The sequence below is a fragment of the Perognathus longimembris genome, chromosome 1 (assembly GCF_023159225.1).
Source record: "Perognathus longimembris pacificus isolate PPM17 chromosome 1, ASM2315922v1, whole genome shotgun sequence".
NCBI lineage: Eukaryota > Metazoa > Chordata > Mammalia > Rodentia > Heteromyidae > Perognathus > Perognathus longimembris.
This window is the reverse complement of record NC_063161.1, coordinates 35,634,213-35,656,373: the sequence shown is the minus strand read 5'-3', so window position 1 is coordinate 35,656,373 and position 22,161 is coordinate 35,634,213. Positions and strand designations below refer to the sequence as shown.

Below are 22,161 nucleotides of genomic sequence, written 5' to 3'. Positions count from 1 at the left end.
CAATCACATCTGTGGAAACATCTACATTTGCTATAGCTTTTCAAACATTCACTAGTTAATTATGTGGGTTTTTTTGAGACAGGGTTTGCTTTGTTTCTACATAGCCCAAGCTGGCTTTAAACCCATTACATATCCCTGGCTGGCCCTTGAACTTGAGAGACTCCTATCTCTTCCTCCTAGTTATAGCAGTGACAGGGAAGATACAGCAATGGTACCAACATATGGATACCTAATATTTGAGGAAGCTGATATGGAGTAGGGATAGAATAAAACACATTTTTTTGCCCTATAATGTCATTACAAATATTTTTAAAAAATTTGTGTTAGATTTATTATTCTTTTCTCCCTTGATCTTACTACTATTTTCACTATATACAAAATGAGATAGCTGGGTGCTGGTGTCTCATGCCAGTAATCCTAGCTATTCAGGAGGCTGGGATCTGAGGATTGAGGTTCCAAGCCAACCCGGGCAGGAAAGTCAGTGAGACTCTTATCTCCAATTAACCACTAGCCTTGAGTGAAAGAACTCAGGGACAGTGCCTAGGCAGAGAGTTCAAGACCCAGGACAATAAAAAAAAATTGGGTAGATCTGTCCGGCACAGAAAGCAGCTGATTGCCAACTAGATCCAGTTTCCTGAAGCCAGTCATTTTCCATAGGTATTTATCTTGAGGCTTTAACTCAGTTTATCAACTAAATTTGATCAGTAGCATTGTTATTATCATATGACTTATTTACCCAGGGCAGTTGAATCTTAACCAACAACACCAGTTTACATAATATAATTCTGTTGAGTTACAGAATAGATTAGCAAGAACACAGAGGTATTTGCTTTGGTCATCCTAGCAGAATCTGCCCTTGCCCATAGACTAGTTATCTTTACAGATAGGTGTCCTCAGAATGGGCTGTGTCTCTGTTATTTCTGTATTCCAAGTAAATTGAGGATAAAGGCAATCACTGTTTATTTTCATAGCCTGGGTTTTCATTGTTGTATAGAAGGGCACACCTGTCTGCTATAGGGAAGGTAGTGTTAGTATTTTAAATAGTTCTCATTCTTTCTAACTGTGATGCAGTACATATTTTGTTCCTCTTTACTCTAGAGGAGAGGACAGTTATTGTATATTCACGTAAATGACAAGTGCGTTCAGAGAACTTCCTTAAGTTTGGAGAGACATAAGATTCTTATAGGTAGGCTACTTACTTGAGCTCCAGCAGCGAGGACAAGAGGGGCATCACTCCCTGGCCACTCAGCCTACATTCCTATTAAATATAGCTAGGAGGTCCTGTTGCGTTTTGATAGAGACCATTTGTCAAAGCTGGGTTCTGACTTAATCTAGCATCATTTGTTGTGTCTACCTGGCCTGCTTTGCTAGAACATCCTATGTCTAGGCTGACTTCCACCTGCCATCTTCATTTTGAAGAGAACCCCTCTAATCTTCTTGAATAGAACTTTTTCCTATGAATGTGACTCCTTATGAAAAGGAAATTCAGTTTCTACTTTACAGCTCTTACATATTGGGTGGGCCACTACTTATCTACCATGCTGTTGCCACCACACTCTCATGGCCAAAGTGTAGGTGGGAATACATTTTTTACCTTGATATATTGAGTGCTCCCTACAGGAGATACATGATGGGGAATCCACCCAGATGTAATTTAGTCTGAGTGTGGCACACGGCCTCTTACTTCCTTATCTCAGGGTTGGGCCATTCCCTAAAAGAGCACAGGTCCATTAAGTTATGCTCACTGCTCTAATCCCATCAGGAATCCATTGTTTTCTCCTATTCTGCACCACAGTTTTCTATGTGATAAAGCAAAGGTTGTGCAAAGAGGCAGAGCCTTATCAAGTATGCTGCCATTATAATATATCTTGTATAACCTTTGTAAGCACTGGATAGGCAGTTACATAGTAATCTGCTTCCTAGCGATTTTACACCATACCATTTCACATCTCAGCAGGAAGTAGATGGACGGCTAAGTTTTTGAATTAGGGCTGAATTAGGTGTGGAGACATAATAGGGGCTGAAGTGCTAGAGGCTGGCTAGCAGAGGTAAGGCAGAGTGCACTGATCAAGTTAATCCAAACTCTTGATGCATGACCTAAAATGCCATCATCCTCACTCACATCCTTTATTACCTTACCACAGACTACTCCTTTGCTTTCTCTTGCTGCCTTCTCATCCTCCAGTTGCCTAGTCTGACAACTCATTTACTCATTATCCAGTAAATATTGACTGAACATCTACTATAAGACAGCTCTGTCTTACAAGTTTCATAATTGCCCCATGGCGAATTTTTTGCCCCCAAACCATGGTGCCATTTTGTCTTCTTGGATAGCTCCAGACTCTCTTCTTCTCTTTAGTCTTTAGGTTTTGGCTTAAACACACTTCTATTTGTTCAGGTCCTATCTAAGTTCATAAGGAAAAAGTGTCCTTAATAGTCCTTATCTCAGTAACACATTTGTTCAATGCAGGGCAATAATGACATGCGGCAATGATTATATCTTCATGTATCTTTATATATTTAGGGTGGAGTTTTGTTTTATACTTTTTGCACAAGGCTTAGAATATAATAGAGGGGAGGCTCAACTATTATTTTTTGAGCATATCAGTGGCTCTTTATAGTTTCTTGGTAAATATTGTTATGTGAATAAGTACTCTAACAAGTCCTTCTAAATAAGGCTATGATGGATGCTGATCCTGGAAGGAAAGGGAAAGGTGAAGAAGAGAAAAAAGAGAAGGACAAAGACATAAAATAGAGGAAGAAAAGATTGATCCTAAAGGGAGGGAAGAAGAATGAAAAGATTAGAAGGTGGGAATGTGAAAGGGAGGAAAGGAGAAGAAGAGGCAGATAGTACTATCTTCTGTAGACAGTGGTTCTGAAAGGGTAGCATTAGCAATCATCTGAACTTGTTAGCAATTCAAATGATAGCTCCTACCACAGACCTAAGGAATCAGTAAGGGTGGAGCCTAATAATCTGTGTTTTAACAAGTCCTCCATTACTGGTTGGAAAAGCCATTGAAATGCCCCAGGACAGCATCAGAGGATATCCTATACCCTAAACCAAATATTTCATTATCAGGAGAGTTAATGTTATCTTGTCCTTCTTTTCTTAAATTTCACTGAGCTCTCTAGTTGTAAGAAGTTATGAGGACAATTTAGAGGGTCTTGAACAATTTTAGCATGAGTAAATCAGTGACCTTTAGAATACATAACTTGTGTGCTTTGATATTTATAGTATCTCATGAAAAATACAGTGTGGATGCTAAAGGAAAAAGTAAGTGGCATATAATTTACCACTAAATGTGAGTTATAAGGCCAATCTGGTACATTTTTCATCTAGGAAGTGCTTTTGTTATGAAAATCTCATTCAAAGCTTTTCTCCAGATATATTTTAAAAGATGCCATCAGGGAAACATATCTACTAAAAATGATTACAGTATACCAAATCCTTAAGTTTGAATTTGAATGGACTCAGTTGTAAACTGGCAAAAATGCAATTTTATCTTGTAGCAAATGTCACTCACTTAGAAAGAATATGCTCTCAAATGTTAGGAAACATAAATTTTGATAAGCAGGTTTAAAAATACCATCCTAATTATATTTGGAAATATTGTTCAAGGTACTAATGTTTTGGGAAGTCTTCTGAATAACCTTCCTAGATCACAGGTCTCTAAGAAATAAAAGCCTTTAGAGAGCAAGTTACAAGGATGAAATGAGAAGGTGTCTGTTGTATGCACAATATAATTCCTAGCTAATGGCCTAATAAATTATAGGATTTCTGATAATTAGTAGTAACAATAATTTGAGAAGATTAAAATAAATCATATATATTGAACATTGTTATACTAAAGGATAACTAAGTCCACAGATAAGAATGTCTTTCTGTGAACGTTCACATGCCAATAAATTAATATTGCCTTAAACCTTACATTCAAGAGAGCTTACATTCAGTAGATGAGCATCAAAGACATTTAGCAGCTGCTCAGTCTGTTGGCCATGTCAAGATTTGTTTCTTAACCTTGGAAAGAGGACAGTGAGGGAATTTCTACCAGCAGTTCCATCATCTCTCTCAGATATATTTCTAGTTTTCGGGTGATTTCTTTTTGCTCTATAGAAATTTCTCCCCTTTCCTTTTTTTAAGTCTTGGAAAATAGACTCTACGTAGAGAGCCAAATGGCTGACACCCAGATGCTACTGTAGAAGATCACTTTCTCAAGTGCCAGGCTTCTATTGTCTTCATTCAAACCACCATGAGTTTGGGAAGTGAGTCTGCTCACACAGGAGCCTTAGCATAGAGGTGTGATGGAGTTGTGGATATGGCCAGGGCTCTCACAATGTGGTTTCAGGAGTTAGATCATGATTTCACTAAATCCTAGGATAGTAGAGAAATAAAAACGAGCATGGATAATACTGGCTTTACAAAAAAAAAATCTCTTTTAGCTTCTTTAGAAAGTGGTGATGAGAAAGTAGATTGTCTTTTAAGAATTCTGTGGATCACATTATTTCCCATGAATTCCCTGGAGGTTAACAAAGACAGGGTGACTTTTTGGCTTTTCTAGTAAGATCTTAACATTATTTTAAAAAGTCTGGATAAGTAGGTGATATTGAGAAAATTAGATTTTTTTCCTGTAAAAAACAGCAACAAGATTTTGACTGTTAAAAAATAAACCAGCAATCAAAAGATGGAACCATGCTGGGTGCATATTCAGTTAGCCTCTAATTTAATACATCCTTCTTTGCTGGATTAGGCAGACGCACACATGGCATTTTAGAGTGCTGCGCTGACAGTGATCAAAGCAGAAGATCAAAGGATCTTATCATGTTTTCTTAAAAAAATGTGAAGTGAAAACCACTGACTAGATTATAGACCCCTTGAAAGAAGGAGTCATTTTGTCATTATCTTCTTGACACCCCCATGGTGTCATGGAACTCAGGGTTTATCATATAGTTCCAGAGTAACCATTTGCATTCCACCATGAAACAAGGGTATGGCTAAGCATTTCATTTGCAAAACGAAACAGCTGCTCCTCTGCAGAACTGGAGCACTTATCACCACAGATTTTTGTATCTAACATCCAAGTATAGCATAAACTAATGTCCATGTAGCCAGTCTCCAGCGCTACATGGACAGATGTCTAGTCCATGGAAGGTCTAGTTCTTTTCAGTAACCAGCAGGTTGTTCCTGTCTTTGTTGCCTAATCCATCAAGATCCAAACTTTTGGCAGCTGGTGAGCTGGTAGGCTCATGCCTGTAATCCTAGCTACTCACATAAGTCTGAGATCTGAGGATTAAGGGTCAAAGCCTAGGTAGAAAAGTCTATGAGACTCTTGTCTCCCCATTAACTAACAAAAAGCTGGAAGTGGTAGAGTGCCAAAAGAAAACATAGAGGCAGCATCCAGGCCCTGAGTTCAAATTTCAGGACTGGCACATATGTGCATAGATAGACACACACACACACACACACACACACACACACACACACACACACACCTTTTTAGCAAAGCAAGTGCTTACTATATCCTCTCTTGGCTCTGGTGTGGGCTGGAAACACAGCCCTGCACAGAAAGGAGCAAATGGGAATGTGTGCACACACAGGTGACCTGCCCTATTCATCCAGGGATCCCAAACAAGAAGAGGTCTAACAGAAGCACAGGTAGCTTCAACTCCCAAATGAACGTTCCTCAGTGGGTGAATCTCATATGGACTTAGCTATGGTAGTGTTAGGTGTCTGGCTGCCAGCTGCTTCTATGTGGGAGGATTGGAAAGGGGCTTTCACTTTTAAAATAGCTTTTAGAATTGTAGTATTTCTCTTTTTGGCTGCTTTTCATCATAATCCACAATACCTGGGTGTTAGGCTGTATTTTGTGTGTGTGTGTGTGGGTAGAATATGAGGTGTAACCAATAGCTGGGGTAAGCGACAGAGATTTAAAGTACTTAGCAATTCCTTCGTAGCATCTTTATCTTCCTGCTTATCTCTTGGCTTAGCCCCCAGTTCTGACTTGTCTTCACTGCTGTTTCCTTTAAATTCACCATTATTTCTCTTCCAGTGTCTCCCATTCCCATCCCAGCCTTTCTACACCCCCGAAGCAGGCATATCACATCATGTCTATCATGTCACATGTCACATCATGGTCTATCACTAACTCAGAAGCTTTACTTGGGTGCCTCTTCTGAAAGTCCTCAAGATTTTCGAAATAACATTGGATTTGCAGATAAACTACAAGATTTATTCAAAGTACTTCTGTACACTCTTCCCAGACCTGCCATGGTTTTAGAAAACATCCTGTCACATTTGTTTTTCCTACTATCTCTTTTCTCTTTCTTCCTTTCTCCTTCTCTCTCTTCTTTCTTCTTTCTTTCTCTCTCTTTCCCTCCCTCCCTCCCTCCCTCTTTCCCATTCCTCCCTCTTCCCCCATCCCTCCCCCTTCCCCCTTCTCTCCTTCTCTTCCTCCTCCCTCCCTCCCTTCTACCCTCCCTCTTCCTCTCCCTCCCTCCCTCCCTCCCTCCCTCCCTCCCTCCCTCCCTCCCTCCCTCCCTCCCTCCCTCCTTCCTCCCTTCCTTCCTGCAATACCAGGGTTGGGGTTTTAACTCAGGGCCACATAGGATAGGCAAGCATTCTACCAATTGAACCATGCCTCAGCCCTCTTTTGCTTTAGTCATTTTCTGTGTCTGTGTCTGTGTCTGTGTCTGTGTCTGTGTCTGGTGTGAGATGGTACCTATTTAGTCTCATGTAGCTGGGATGAGAGATATGAACCATTATGTCTAGCTTGTTTGTTGAGATGGAAGTTTGCTGTTTTTTTCCTCATACTGGCCTTGAACCATGACCCTTCTTGTTTCTAAATCCTGAGTAGCTGAGATTATGTGTATCACTATGCCAAGCTCCCCCTCCCCCCGGCATGTATAAATATCTTTTACATAAGCAAGTTCAAAATAGGTTTTCTACAGCCTTAAATTTGCAATCTTATTAAGTTACAAAATTCAGGAAATTCAAAATTGATGCAAAACTTAAATCCATAGTCCACTTTTCAGTTTTGTCATGGATCCTGGTAGTATCACTTTTAGTATTCTGTTTTTGTTCTCTCTAATACAGGATCCAGCGCAGGCTCCTGAGTTGTATTTAGTTATCAATCTCTTTACTCTCTCCAGTCCAGAGATAGTAAAAATGACCTTCATGGCATTGATCTCTTTAAATGGCCACAGGTTGTTTATTTCTGTAGCATCTTCCCCCATCCAAATTTGTTTGACATTAGACTCAGGTTATACTTGCTTTCAGTGTTATTCCTAATAGGCCAATCAACCAGCCACCATTTTACCAGGGTTTACAAACTTAAGTGCACGTTAGAAACATTCTGGGAAATTTGCACATAGTAGGTGCTGGGGTTTGACCTCAGCACATTCAGACTCAGCAGGTCTGAGAAGAATCTTTCATGTTGCATCTTACATAGCCTTACAGCTGATTTTCTGTGATTTGCAGCTGATTTGTTGGTCTGTGTGGCCAGGGTTGAGGGCATAGGCGTCTTCTCTGTCAGTTCAGTCTGGCTTCCTTTGAACTCCATTTCCTTTTCCTTGGCCATTTCCCCTCCCCACTGCAGGAACCCTTGCCTTGGGCGGACCTCATCTGGCCAAGGAGATGAGTGTGGCAGAGAAACAGTGGCATGGTAACCAGCCCATTACGGTGCCTGTGTTCTGTCCTGTCTCCAGGATGCATTCTACATGCGTAGTATGATTTCTCTTGGAAGGATCCACAGTCCTCTGTGCACAAAATAGAAGGCAGTACAAATTGCCTGTGTGTAACTAAAGGATAGTGAAAGAAATGGGAAGTCCCAGGGAGGTTAAAGCCGAAAGGGGTCAAGTGAACTAGAAACAATTCCATCTGAAGTTCTGGCTATAAGACAATGGTGACAAAAGGGCAACTCCCCTGCAAGTGACCCAGTCAAGGAAGGTATGGGCAGATTTGTAGGAGGTGGGAGAAAGTGGGAGTCTTTTCTACATTTGCTCCTCATTTATTTGGAAACTCACACTGGGCTGTGATCTCTTTGAAGGCCAAATGGAAGGAAATCCAGAATTGTGACAGGCCAGACCAGCACCACAATGGCTATTCATGAACTGAGGAAATGGAGTTCCTCCCCCAGGCCAAGGCGAGGGTGGGGTGAGGAGGGGAAGAGGGGGTGTACTGGCAAACAAGATTTATAGATATCTAGCAGTATCAGAACTAGTCAGTAATATTCTTAATGCATGTTCAGCATTTTCTCCCTTTTCAAGCGTTCTCACAGAATATGCTAGCTCATGGGGTTTTCACAGCAGGGTAGGAAGGATGAAGCCTAGAAGCTAGTGTTACAAAATACGTACTTACCATGTGACCAATGAACTGAGTACTTCTCAGATTTTAATCCTCACAACTATCTTATGAGGCAGTTGAGTACCCAGATCCATCCTTTTTTAAGGAAGGAGCTAGCTGCCTATGGCCCATGCCTGTCTGTAATTCTAGCTACTCAGGAGGCTGAGATTTGAGGATCACAGATTGAAACCAGCCTGAGCAGACAGAGCCAACAGACTCTTATCTCCAACTAACCAGTAAAAAGCCATAAATAGAGGTATATCTAGAGCAGAAAAAGTCAAGAGAGATTGAAGCCTTGAGTTCAACACACACACACACACACACACACACACATATATACACACACACACACACAGTATGGCTTGATTGTCCAGTTAAAGGCCACTTACCAGGGTTTAAACTAGGTGTCTGACACAAGAGCTCAGAGTTGACACAATGTAGAAAGAATCCAGATAGGACTCCTCCTGAGAGAATGCTGCTCAGATAATAAGAAATTGATCAGGTTTGAGATCCAAATTGAAGTCCAAGGTTCAACTGTTCTCCTTTTGAATGCCACATCTCCAAATTTGACTGTTCCTGCTGTGTCCTACTGCTCAGCTCTCCTAACAGTATGTTCTGCAGCTAGACTCGTCTCCCTTCAGCCAGAGGGTGGATGAATGGCTGGTACACACAGGGCACATTTCTAACACTGACTTTTGACTCATCATCTAAAACCAGGTCTGTGCACCAGGGCATGGTGCATCTTTGTGTAGTAAGTAGGGGTATGTGAGTATGTGCGTGTGCATACACATATGCTTCAAATCCAGCCCATATTCCACTGCTACTTGTGGTAGAAGTGTGCCTAGGAACATCTTTCCTTAATTAACCCAAGTCTCTTGGGGGCAGGAAGGGTAGCTGTAGTGTCCTAGGCACCACTCATGTAACCCCCAGTCCTGTATTTTTAAAGTGATAGATAACAAAAGGCTATAATCAGATAAGTTCATTTCTGCTGGATGAGTATTTCCCTTGATTAGCATCATGTCTCTCCCCCCTATCCCCCCTTAACACAATGTGTAGAAATGGTTCCAATGGTGAGACCCAGCCATTTGAAGTCCGTAGGGGAACACATGTGGGTCAGGGGCCCACGGTATTGAGGTCAGTGATTATCAAACTTACTATTTTATCTGTGAGACTTGGGGATCTTGTGAAAGTACAAGTTGCTGGGGCAGTATATGGAGAGGTGAGGCCCTATATTCAGAGTTCTTGATTCAGTCAGTTTAGAGTGCTTGGTGGTTGTATTTATAATAAATTTGGAGTCTGGTCCATGCTAGTAGAACCACTGATCTAGAAATTTCCTGACATACTACAGGCAAGCTTCCTGTTTTACTGACTCTGTCTCTGTGAACACACATAATAAATAAAATAGCAAATAAAACTAGCAGTAGCTAATTTTAATTAAAACTGTTCCACTATTTTCCAGGTGCCAGTTGAAGTGTATGATATATGTTCAGTCATTTAATATTTGGGATTGAAGAAGGCCAAGCACTGTCCCAAATATACAATCTTACAAAGTTAGACTCCTCACACTGTCAAGGAAGGATGTGAAAAAAGAGAGGGGAAAGGCCTGGCATCAATGGCTCATGCTTGTAATCCTACATACTCAGGACTGAGATCTGAGGGTTATGGTTTGAAGCTAGCCCAAGCAGCAAAGTCCCTGAAACTCTTATCTCCAATAAACTCCCAGAAAAAAAGCCAGAAGTGGAGATGTGGCTCAAGTTGTAGAGCACTAGTTCAGCAAAATAGCCCAGGGAGAGGGAGAGGTAAAGTAAGAGGGAGAAAGAGGGAGAGGAAGAGAGAGGGGGAGGGAGAGGAAGAGGAAGCAAAAGGAGAAGGAGAGGAAGGGAAGGGGGTATTCTGCTTGGAACAATTCTGCAGAAGCATTAATGAGAACTGATGGATTTCACATCATGTCATTGTTTGCATTTGCCTTTATTAATAGGTGCTGAAGAAAGCTGGGTGCCAGTGGTTCATGCCTGTAATCCTAGCTACTAAGATTGAGATCTAAGGATTGCAGTTTGAAGCCAGCCTGGGCAGGAAAGTCTATGAGATTCTTATTTCCAATTATACACAGAAAAAAAAAGGGAAATGGAGCTATGGATGAAAGTTCTTGATGATCAGTTTAGAATACTAAAGTCACTGCATAAATGTTCATTAGTGGTAATGCCACAGAATTTCCAGGTTTTAAACTTTAGCATTCCAGTTGTTGTTTTTTCCTTTTCAATTTTTTTGCAATAATCCATTTTTTCTTACTATAATTAAATACTGCAGGCCTGACAACTTATAAAAATATGTTCATTATTTAACTTACAGCTCTGGAAGTTTAAGAAGAACCTGAACATTTCCAAACCTGATTGCTTTTGAGATGGGGCTTAAACTTCCTGCCCAGGCAAGTGGCTGGACCACAATCCCCTATTTTAATGCTTTCTATTATAGCTTGAGTAACAGAGCACAAAACCAAGGCCAGCGTCTTCTACTGAGACTCCAGCAGATTTTTGTGCCTCAGCTGGCTTTACATCAATCTTATTAGCTTCCCACAAAGCTAAGATGATGGAAGATAGGTGCATGCCACTGTGCTCTGACATGGGTTAAGAAATAGTTTCAAGAGCTTTTCTGACTAGACTAGTGTGGGACTGTGAATCTCTTGTTTCCATCCTCCCAAAGTAGGCACAATTACAGGCCCAAGCCATCTGTATCCAGCTTATAAAACTATTCTTGTAAGAACTAACCAACGATCTCATGAGAAGTACCTTAGTCCTCCCTGAATGAAGCAATGTGAAAGACATGTAACTAGACTCTACCTCTTAAAGAGCTACCTCTTCCCAACACTAGCATGTTAAGGACCTAGCTTCTAACATGTGAAGCTCTGGGAGACACACTTTAACCATAACCAAACCACAGCACTTCCTATCTTAGATTCAATGTCTAAATTCTATTTTTGTTAATATTTATGGCAATAAAAGGAAAGACTGATATTTAATAGTGTCAGGTAGCAAGTAGGAACTAGCTATTCCTGGGTGAAGAGTGCATTTACAAACACATATCTGAGATGGCTTTCCATTTCCATTTCTTAGTACATTCCAAGCAGAATTTGGATCCTACAGTGAATGACTGACTATATTGTGCTTCAACAATATTACCTTTACTTTTCCTTTACTTTTATAAAGAACTTTATTAAATATTACATAATATTTTGGAGATACAAAGCCAAATAAATACAGATCTTAAACTCCTATTCATATTTTTTCCTCTGTCTTTACTCAATAACAGAACACTCCAACTCACAGTTCAATTAGAATAAGCCAACCCCAAATCCTCATGAACCAGAGCTCACTATGATAAAGAAAACAAGGAAACACGAAGATATTCTTAACATAATGTTAAGCAATTAGGTAAATGAGCTTACCTATTCTTTCTAGGTGACTTCTGTCTCAATAGATACCTTTTCAAATTACTTTCAAAAGATTATGTTCATTTTATTTCCTAAGTGTCTCATTTGGATTTTTTTATAAGTCTAACTACAGCAGTTTATAATGTAAACACTTCTGCTAGATCAAGTAATGCTTTAGTAGGAATGCCTGGAGTAAGCCTCAAGGGGCGAGGAAACCTGCAATGCCAGAAGAGCAAGTGTAGCTGTAACAAACTAGCTTCCCAAGACATAGTCAAGATTTTACTGGAGGTTCAGGAAAAAAAAAGTAGTAGTAGTAAAGACATGAGGGAATTGGTTGCACAGTCATTTGGCTGTCCTCCTGGAGAGCTCATAGAAACACCACAGTGGATTCCATTCTTTAAAAAGTCTTTTTATAAAAGCACCAGTGTGTTTACTATGATCCAAAGTTGTACATTGAGCTTGGAGGCTGGATCGAGCAAGCCCTGTATTACAGCACTGAGTTGACCCAGATGGTGGTGTGCTCACAACAACCTAGCTGGTTAGTTGTGATAAACACATTTCAGCAAAGCCTGCTCAACCCTTGGACTTCTCTTTTTGTTTTATAATGGTAAAACATAGGCAAAAAATGGAGATTGTTCTCTCTGTTCAAAAAGATATATTTTTGTACAGGCAGATATCTTTCTCAGGTAATTTTTATTACACATGCTTCTTATTTTATTTAGTTAATTTTTAATGTACTCTTAGGTATAATTTAGCTCAGATTTAAGAATCTTTTCAACTAATGTTCATATGGAACGTTTGGTTGAGGCACATGCAGCCTCCAAGGCACTCCACCAAGAAGCACTCATTTTCAAGGGACTGAGGTGAATCTCTCACTCACTCCGTGGTTGGAAGGACTCAGGAGTGGGAGAATTAAGGAGAGCACAGTGCCAGTTTATGGTGGGATCCTTAAATCAAAGCTCCCCTGCTTCCATCTTCGGTTACTAATTACTAAAAACAGTCAGCTCTGAAACCAAATTATTGAGCTGAGAAGTGGGTAAAAATCTAGGAGGGGAGTGAGCGATTCTGACTATGTCTCCCTTTTCCCTCTTGAAGCCTAAACTGGGTAAAGCAATGGGAGAATAGAAGCTAACCTTTTAAGTCAAATTTAGTTTGGGTTTTGGCAGTGGATGCTTTTGTTAATGGGTAGAGATTGAGTGCTATGTTTTAAAGTGACATAAAGAGTTTCTAGAAAAGTCATGGGGCCTTCTTAACTTCTGTTCAGAGGCAAGGAAGAAAAGTAAGTCAGAGAGAAGATTTATGGCAAATGCAAAGTAGAAATAAAAAATAAAGCCTTATGAGTTGTTCAGTATATTGACTATATTTGTTTTGTGATCAGTAATGAAGTATACATAAAATGGAAAATATGAAAAATATTAGGATTTACAAGGTGCTAAATAAACTAGAGCATTAAGTGAATGTTAGGTCACTTGAATAGCCTTGGGTTATTACTCCAATTTGAATTGCCTATTAGGAAACAGCTAAATACTACTAAATGTAATCTGAGCTTGAAAAACAAGTGTTTTGCTTTGATTCTGTGACGAACTCAGGTCTCAGAACATGATTAGGACATGATCTACCACAAAGCTACACTCCTAACCCCTAAACCTGAATTTTTTGACTTGCTGTAATTATGCTATTGTTGCCTAAATTGTGACACACAACTCTGAGACAGAAGCACAACTGAAGAAAAGAAGGAAGAGTAGACTCTTTGATCATGCTCTCACTGTCAGTCACCTGACCCATCCATCACCCTCTCTACTGATCACAGGCCATATACAAAGAAAGATGATATGGAAATGACTGTGGCTTCTTTCTGAGTTCCTATTCCACTTCTAGTGAGTTCTGAATTGGTTACTGATTTGTACATCTTTCCTTTCTCCTACAGCATCAACAATTATAACATATGCAGAGGTTCTTGCAAAAAACATTTTAATTCCAATGCCCAACTTCAGACCATATGTAAGAACACTCCAATATATTGGTCCAGAAAATAATTAATGGAGCCCACGGCCTTGAGTCCCTTACTTCACATAGTACCTCTACTTCTTGTCACCCCCAAAAGATGCAGAAATTTCAATTCCGTTTCAAAGACTTTTCTTGTGATACAAAAATACATTTCCATACACTTTGCAGTTAGGATGTGACAGATTCCCTACTACAGTAGTGGTACTTGTAACAAAGCAAGTCTTTTCTGGCAAAGGGTTTCCTGGGACCCATCACAACCCTACTCCATCCTCTCCCTTCCTTCACTTACCTCTTCAGTGGTGGTGGAAAAAGGCCGCGTAGTTGGTGGAATCCATGATGTGTCCGCCATGCCCGTCATGGGTAGGCTGTGGTGGTGGGACGCGCTGCTGTTTGGTGTGTAGGCCTCTGTGGCATTCTCGATAGAGGCCTCAGTGGTGTTCCTGACAAGGTATTCTGGGCTATACGGAACTGTATTGGAAGTATTGAGGATCTGGGGAGGAACTGTGTTCCTCGTGCTCCTCACCAAAACTTCTGTTCCCGGGCCAGCTGAGGTAAAGAAAGAACGGTGGACAAATGATTCTCACATCTTGTGGATTGTTCATAAAACAAACAAAAATATTACTTAAGAAAAAAAAGACCCCTTCAAGTTCAGCTATATGAGATAAACAAAGATCCTCTGAGTGTTGGACAAAATTCATTTGCCACATCCAGCCATCCATTTAGAGGGAGAGTTATGAACACAATACTATCAGAAAAAAAAATTACAGCTTATGTGTTGAAGACAGAATTATACTTGCTCTACAAATCTCTAGGGTTTAGGGTTGGTTCACAAATCTCTAAAATGCTATGTAAAATTCTGAATATATGGCATGTGTATATATATTTTCTTCCATGATAAGCTGTCAGTCTTCATCAGCTTCTCAAAGGAGACACTAAACAAAATACCAGGTTGAGAATTAGTGCTAAGGACTTTTCCTAACTTTATCATGAAGGGTGACAACTCATTGGGGAATAATAACATTTATTTCTTGAACCACAGTGTAAACAGTTTTTAAATATATATATATACACACATTTTTGTTTTTAAATATTTCTTTTCTTTTAATTGCTCTATAAAAATTATATATGTTAATGGCTACCAGTAATATTTTAATATCTGAACTCATTATGTAATGAATGAATACATTTGCCTCTTTAAATATGTACCATTGGATAGTGAAGACATTTAGAATCCTTTCTTCTAGCCTTTTGAGATATAAAGTACATGTTGTTATCTATAATAATCCTTCTGTCATTTATATAGGCATGTAGAGATCTTCTAACGACTACTTAGAACATATCAATGTAAGCTGATTTTAATTCAAATGATGTGGATCTCAAATCATGAGACTTGTTTGTGTTTTCTAAATTACCAATCTTCTAGAAAAAACATGAATCAACTTAACATGCATAAACTGGTGAGACTCACTTAAAATGTTGCAAGGTTGAATTACCCACATTGAAAAAGATACTAGAATCTGAATTATTTCCACTGAGCTACAGTTTACAAATGTTCTCTTCAGGGCTAGAAATATGGCCTACTGGTAAAAGTGCTCACCTCATATACATGAAGCCCTGGGTTCGATTCCTCAGCACCACATATACAGAAAAAGCTAGAAGTGGCGCTGTGGCTCAAGGGGTAGAGTGCTAGCCTTGAGCAAGAGAAGCCAGGGATAGTGCTCAGGCCCTCAGTTCAAGCCCCAGGACTGGCAAAAGGGGGGAGGGCTAGGGTAAATGTGTGATTTACTGGCCCCCCCCAAAAATGTTCTCTTCATCTCTTAGAGACCTTGCAAACAAACCAATTCTGAGATGGTAGAAATATTTGGACTCGGCAATTCTAATGCGCTTTCACTTGATGGACATGATGCTGGTCTTTGTATAGCAAGACTAGAACACAGGCATATAATGTAAAGCACTGGAAAGCTAAACTATGGACAGATACAGTACTTTTAGATACTTCTATTGACTCTATTGAGGATGCATTTTCAGGAATATAAATTTCCTCAGTATCTTATCAAATTGGATAATCATAACTTAGGAAAGTTCTAACTGGAAGAAGAAATACTTGATTTTTCACTACTTCTTTCCTGGTTCATTCATGCAAACAACCACTTAGTAAGCAATTACTATGTGCCAGGTAAAGTGTTTCTAAAAAGTAAGGCATATTCATATTTTCCCTGTTGTCATCTTTCATTTACTGTGATGGGAGTGTTCTTGTTTGTTTTGGGTATTATTTTTTAGTCTCACTTATTTCCATTCCAATTTCAACTAAAAGATTTCACTTTATAATGTGTTTAAAAAGAGAGGGGTTAGGGCTGGGATGTAGCTCAGTGGCAAAGCACTTGCCTAGCAAGTACAACGTCCTGGGTTCAATCCCCAGTACCAAAAAAAAGAGAGGGGTTAGGCACCAAGAGGATCACAATGGAACAAGGACTTTCACAATGTGGCAAGTTACAAATAGAAGTTTGCATAAAAGTTAATAAAATAATCATGACAATTTAACATTTTTACTTGAAATACACAGGGTTGAATATTTGTTGGGTATATCATTTGGCAGCTTGACTTTAACTTTACTAAATCTGGGCTTTGACTGATTTCTGGACATTGACTTTTGTTTCTGTTTTTCTTTTTATATTGCGTGGCATTTAACATGACCTCTGGGGTTCTGTTAGCCACTCTGGATATGACTAGGAGGTTTATTCTCAAGGCATTTTCTATCTGCAAGCTTACTCATGTAATTAGTAAGATTCATTTATAAGGGACTCCAGGAGATAATCTTAATTTTGAAGGCTTAATTGAGTTAGGCATGCCAAACATTTCCTTAAATAGACATTTTATTGTAGGGATGTAAAACTTTCTATATAGAGAGATCAGCCCTTATCTTAACCCTTGTCAAGGCTCATCCTCTGAGTTGACTATTACATTTGATGATATTGTAACAGAATTTAATGATGAGCTTAGGACAGAAACAAAGCTCCCCATTATTTTTTCTAAAGAAAGAAACTACAGAATGATCAGGCCCAGTAATCCTTCATTCTACATGTATTTTTAAATTTGGTTGTACTATTTGAGAAAGAAAAGAGAAGCTTAAGCCTTAACATTCATAGTCCATGGTTTGTGAAATTTAAAGCAGTGGTTTGCAAACTTTGGTAGGCATCAGAACTATCTCATTTAAAAAAAAATAGAAATTGTGATTCCATAGGTTTGGAACCCAAACTTTGTATGTCTAACAAATAAAACACATGGCTTTATCCATACACCTACCATTAATCAAAATAGAATTCTATTAATATCTTTTATGGGAATCAAAAGATTATAAAATACATAGGAGGAAAGAAAATCAATTAGAAACACACAAGGCTAATATATGAAATTAAATTTCCTGTCTCTTTACCTTTTTGGTATAAAAATGGACATGAAATTGAACCAAATACTAGATTTTTGAGTGTTGTGGAGGCTAGAAGTCTCATGTCCTTTAAAAGTGTACATACATTTTACAGTTCATGAAAGAGCAAAATGTTTTGGCACATACAAGAAGATTTTACACAATAGAACAATATGTTAAAGCTATTTTTAAGAGCTTTATTGTGTCACTGCCACCACATTGTTTCCATGATAACAAAATGCCTCCTAGAACACAATTCAAGGCAAGGGGTCCATCCTATGTTCAATCTAAAAGGTTTAGCAATAAAATTGTAACCAGCTCTGAATATAGGTCAATATCCCTTCTATAATGATTTATATTGACTATCATATCAAGACCATATTGTGAATACATTTTAATAAGCAATGCGTATTTTAGTTTATGATCTATGACTGACTTAGAAATACTCATTGCTAGAAATGGGGGTTTTGTGTGATGATAGACAAATTATTAGCTTTTCTTCTTTAAATAAGCATGTTGAAACACAGTAACTTGAATTTAAGTCATTTTGGAGAAAGACAATTTTCACTACACTAGTACTTGGTATTCTTTTGGAAGATGCCAAATATAATCTTCCTTTTAAATGTGAGCAACTCTCTGAAAGAGGTAACACATAAAATAGAAGCTATATTAGAGAAAAGGATAATACACACACACATACCCTCTATACAACAGTGGACTCCAATAGAATGAAAGGGAAAAGAATAGGAATTGTAGTAGTTAAGTGATTATTGGAAATGATAAAAAAAAATTAGTTACCATTTCAGAAAATACAATCATTGGAGGACATTTAAATATGTGTTATATATCATTAAAAAATCTAAATTGAAACTGAAGTAAAATTGATAGATCGAAATTTTTTTTTCTCAAATTTAATAGATCGAAATTTAAACCAAGACATTGTTTAAGAAAACACCAAAGCATACTACAGTAATACATCTGAGATTTAAAAAGTAGGCTGATGACATTAAAGAAATACCTCTCAGAAGCCAATTATCACTTAAGCACTGTACATTGTGAACATGTGATTAGTTCATTCCAATATCCCACCTCCCCCTTTTTTGAGAAAAAAACATGAGATTGTAGGATAGAAGAAGAAAAGCACAGTAGATGAAGGAGGAAGAAAGACTTGCAAGTTCAGGGCTATCAGGCTGTGTAAAATGTCTCCATTATGGGGGTCAGGGGGAAGGGTATGAATAATTTGTCATGGCCAGGACTGGCTTGTCCATTAGGTACAATAATCACAGTGTCTAGGTTCATCTTTAGCACCAAAGAATTATTTAATGTCTTTGAGAATAAAGAAAATTTAGAGTCAAAGAAAATGTTTATTTTTTTCACATAACAAGAATAATGTGAATTTTAGAGCCCATGAAAATCTACCAAATTATTTTTCTATTTATTTCAAATGGAGAAAGAAGCTTACAGTGACAAAACAAAAACAAACATAAAACCAGCCAGAGCTGTACTGATACGTCACAGGCTAAATCTGTTAAGGAGTTCTGGATGCTGTACCAGTTACTTTCAATGGTTGTGGAAGTCCCATAAGTTATCACTATTGATTATGAAAGAAAATGACCTATTACAAGATACATGCTGATGTTGCAAAGAGAAGGATGCCAAAAATAATTGTGTCAGCCAACTCTATCACAGGAAGATTTGTGTATACAAGAGATACTTTGTTTTTGTTCCCCCCCCCACAAACTCTTCTATTGGGCATTAAAGCAAATAATTTTTAGTAAATCCTTTTCTTCTGATAGAGTATAAATTTACTTACATTTTGCAATACTTATGCATTTTGTGCTGTCACCCACATTACCTTAGACAATTATTTTAATCAGCAGTTACATTAAGACTGACAACAATGTGGCTTACTCTATCAGCAAAGCAAAACAAAACCCAGTGAGTTAATCAGCTCAGCCAAATCAAGGGCACTTGAAAAATTGTCTTCCTGAATAAATGGAATATTTGAATGAATGAATATGTAGTAAGTGCGGAATAAATGTGGATTGGTAAGATGAAATATTTGACATTATCTCATACATGTGAGGCATCTGAATACAGGTAACAATTATAACAGTAGATTAGGCAAACTTTGGGAAAGGTATTCAGACCCTTTGCACACTTGACCAGTATTGGTAAAGCACACTTAGGTTCTTAACACAACTCTGTTCTCAGTTTTTAATTTGTGGTTGTTCCTTGGTTCTTACCATTTCAGAAACATATGTTATCTTCTAAATATCAATACAAAGGATTTGCAAAAGCACGAAGTATTGCTTTCACAGTCCAATTAGGTTCCCATCTTCAGGGGCTATAAGTGTTTATGTCAGCAAAATGTAATAATTTCTGGATCATTGACTTTAGTCATTACATATGTATGTGTGTGTGCATGTGTGTATGTGTGTGCATATGTGTACATATATATGTACATATATATATATATGCTGTGTATTATGTCCAGATCTGCATCCAAAATCTAATACTACCTAGTCACAGGATCTTTCACTAAAGAGAAGTTTAAGAAATATTTGTTGAATTAGTAAAATAAAAGGAAGAATGAGTGCTAGAGGTAAGTTGGGCATTTCAAAATGAGGGTAATGGTTTCCATCCTGGGGCACTACATAATCGACTTCTACTAGGCTATGTTGGTCTCCTTGGATATATACCGTCAAGCCACAGAGCACAAAGACTTTCACATAGATTCTGACACGAATAGCTCACCTGTTTTTGAGCAGAGGCTTTCATTAACCAGTTTTCCTTCCTTGTTGACCTCTATTTTCATCCAGCTATGGAGGTATTTGTTGCCCTTCCTGACTACTACCTTGGCACCTTGTTTCTTGAGAAAGAAAGAGGTATTTTCCACCTGAAGGAACCCATCCTGCTCATGGCAAGTCCATCTGGGTGCCTGGGAGCAGTGGAGGAAGATGGCTGCCCGAGAAGGGCCACGAGAGGAGTTGGAGATGCCCAGGCACAATGCAGACTTAACATGGAGGAGCTTCTCATCCTTAGTCCATAGCCACTGCTGATTCTGGCTGGTCCCATTGCATGAGCCCACGATTACTCTCTGATTTATGGAAAGGCACTGTTGTTTCTGGACATGGATAATCTGAAACCCCTCTGGAAGATGAAAAGTTTAGAAAATACTGTAACAAATTGTAATGGCTATTAAAATATAAAACTATACACCCACAAATCACTTGAGTGAAACTATGAGCTTTATGAATATTTTGCTGTTTCTACCCCTTTAAGTGGATATTCCCAGACTCAACACATGTGATTTAAAGTCCTCAGGCAAAGAAGAAGAAGAAAAAAAATCCCAAGACTGACAATGGAAAATGTCACAGTGTTACCCTTAGAAATTCTCCCATCTCTCCTCCCCACCCCCTCTGGTCCTTTTAAACTTTTGCATAGTTTAGGAAAGAGAACACACCCTCTTTGGAACAAATGAAAGGAAGCTTGGAAAAGAAACTAAACCATCCAGCAAATACGGTTTTCTTTGGTTGAGAAGAGACAGATCCAAAGAACGTGGTGGTAGTCAAATATGCGACAGTTATGTAAAGTTAAGTCCCCTTTTAACCATTTAATTTTCTCCATAATACCATACTCAAAAAATAAATACTCTTTTCAATACCTAAATTCACATAACAGTTTCTATATGACTTGCATAGCTTGAATGCAATGGTTTTTTTTTTTTTTTTTTTTTTTTTTAGAAAAATTGGCCTATTTATTTAAAGACAAAAATGAATTCCCAGCTTTTCAGGCACAGCCTTTTATCTAATAGAAAACAAGTAAAACACCACCACAAACCAAATTTCCTGTAGTCATGTAGTTACTATTTTGTGACAATGTAGAAGTTTTCCCTCAAATTTTCACAGACTTTCTAAAATAAAAAACAACAACAGCCTTTCTTGATGTAGAAAAATCAAACATCCTATTCTTAAGCATCTATATTTAAAAAATAAAAGACATTAAGCCCAAGAAATCATCTTCAATGGGTTTCAATTTAAATTCCTCAAAGCTCTGCCATGGAATCATCTGGCTCTTCCAAGTGACAACATTCAAACAAAAACTCTTTTCTTCATTCCTTTATAGTCAGATTCCCTGTATTTTCTGTTTTAAACACAGAAGAAAGCAAAACTACAACCTGATTGGAAAAAAAGCATGGATAGGCTACAGACTGTTACATAATAATAAAAGAGTTCACAGAAGTCCTCAGTCTCTGTAAAGCTACCCTTCCTTTTAGAAGGCAAGTTGCCTGAGACCCTTGGAGGATATGAGAAGAGCTTTTATTTTCTTTTGGAGAAAAATCTCAGCAGTGTGGCCACAGCTGGCTGCTCTTATTCCCCTTCCTCATAGCCTTTGGCTTCCCTGCCATGGAGACTTTACCATTTCTGCCTTCTTTCAGACACCTTTCAAAGGCTCCAAACTCTCTCTGGCTAGCTAGCAATCAAAAGAGATGTCTCAGACACAGAGGCAGAACTACTCACCCATGTTCCTGAAGATCAAGCAGGTAAGAATCGCCATGTAAAATTCAGCCTCCATTTTCCACTTAACAACTGTCCCAGCTTTGCTTAGGGGGAAAAAATTCTCCCAGATAAGAGAAGCAAAAACTAGGAAGGAAATGTGCCTTCATGGTGAGGGGAAAAGTCAGTGACGAGCACTTCCTCCAATTGAATTGTTTGGGGAAGTTTTACACTAGTATCCTTTTGTCTGTTTCCTTAGAAAGAAGGGATTATGATTACCTCTCTTTTTGTAAGTAGATTTAGCCTCTAGGAGCAGAATAAACACCTTTAAGTCTTCACCTATTATCCTTTGGGCTCATGACTACTTCTAACCTCAAGAGGGGAAGAAAGGAATTGTAATCTTAGGTAACTGAATACTTTTGCAACCTTGCATGTTGTCAGGTGATGGAATTCTGCAGAATAGATG

At 38.5% G+C, this 22,161-nt stretch overlaps 1 protein-coding gene across 2 annotated transcripts in view; it reads right to left on the bottom strand.

Annotated features, from left to right (window-relative positions):
* The window catches only part of Ptprb (protein tyrosine phosphatase receptor type B), a 111,518-nt gene extending 89,693 nt beyond the window's left edge, over positions 1-21,825 (bottom strand). For both annotated transcript variants that reach the window (XM_048359475.1, XM_048359495.1), the window contains exons 1-3: positions 21,720-21,825; positions 19,954-20,349; positions 14,062-14,318 (exon numbers count right to left, since the gene is read on the bottom strand). In XM_048359475.1, the coding sequence (XP_048215432.1) occupies positions 14,062-14,318; positions 19,954-20,349; positions 21,720-21,774 (708 nt within the window). In that variant the 5' untranslated portion in view covers positions 21,775-21,825. The remainder of the gene's footprint in view (positions 1-14,061; positions 14,319-19,953; positions 20,350-21,719) is intronic.
* Positions 21,826-22,161: the final 336 nt, after the last annotated feature.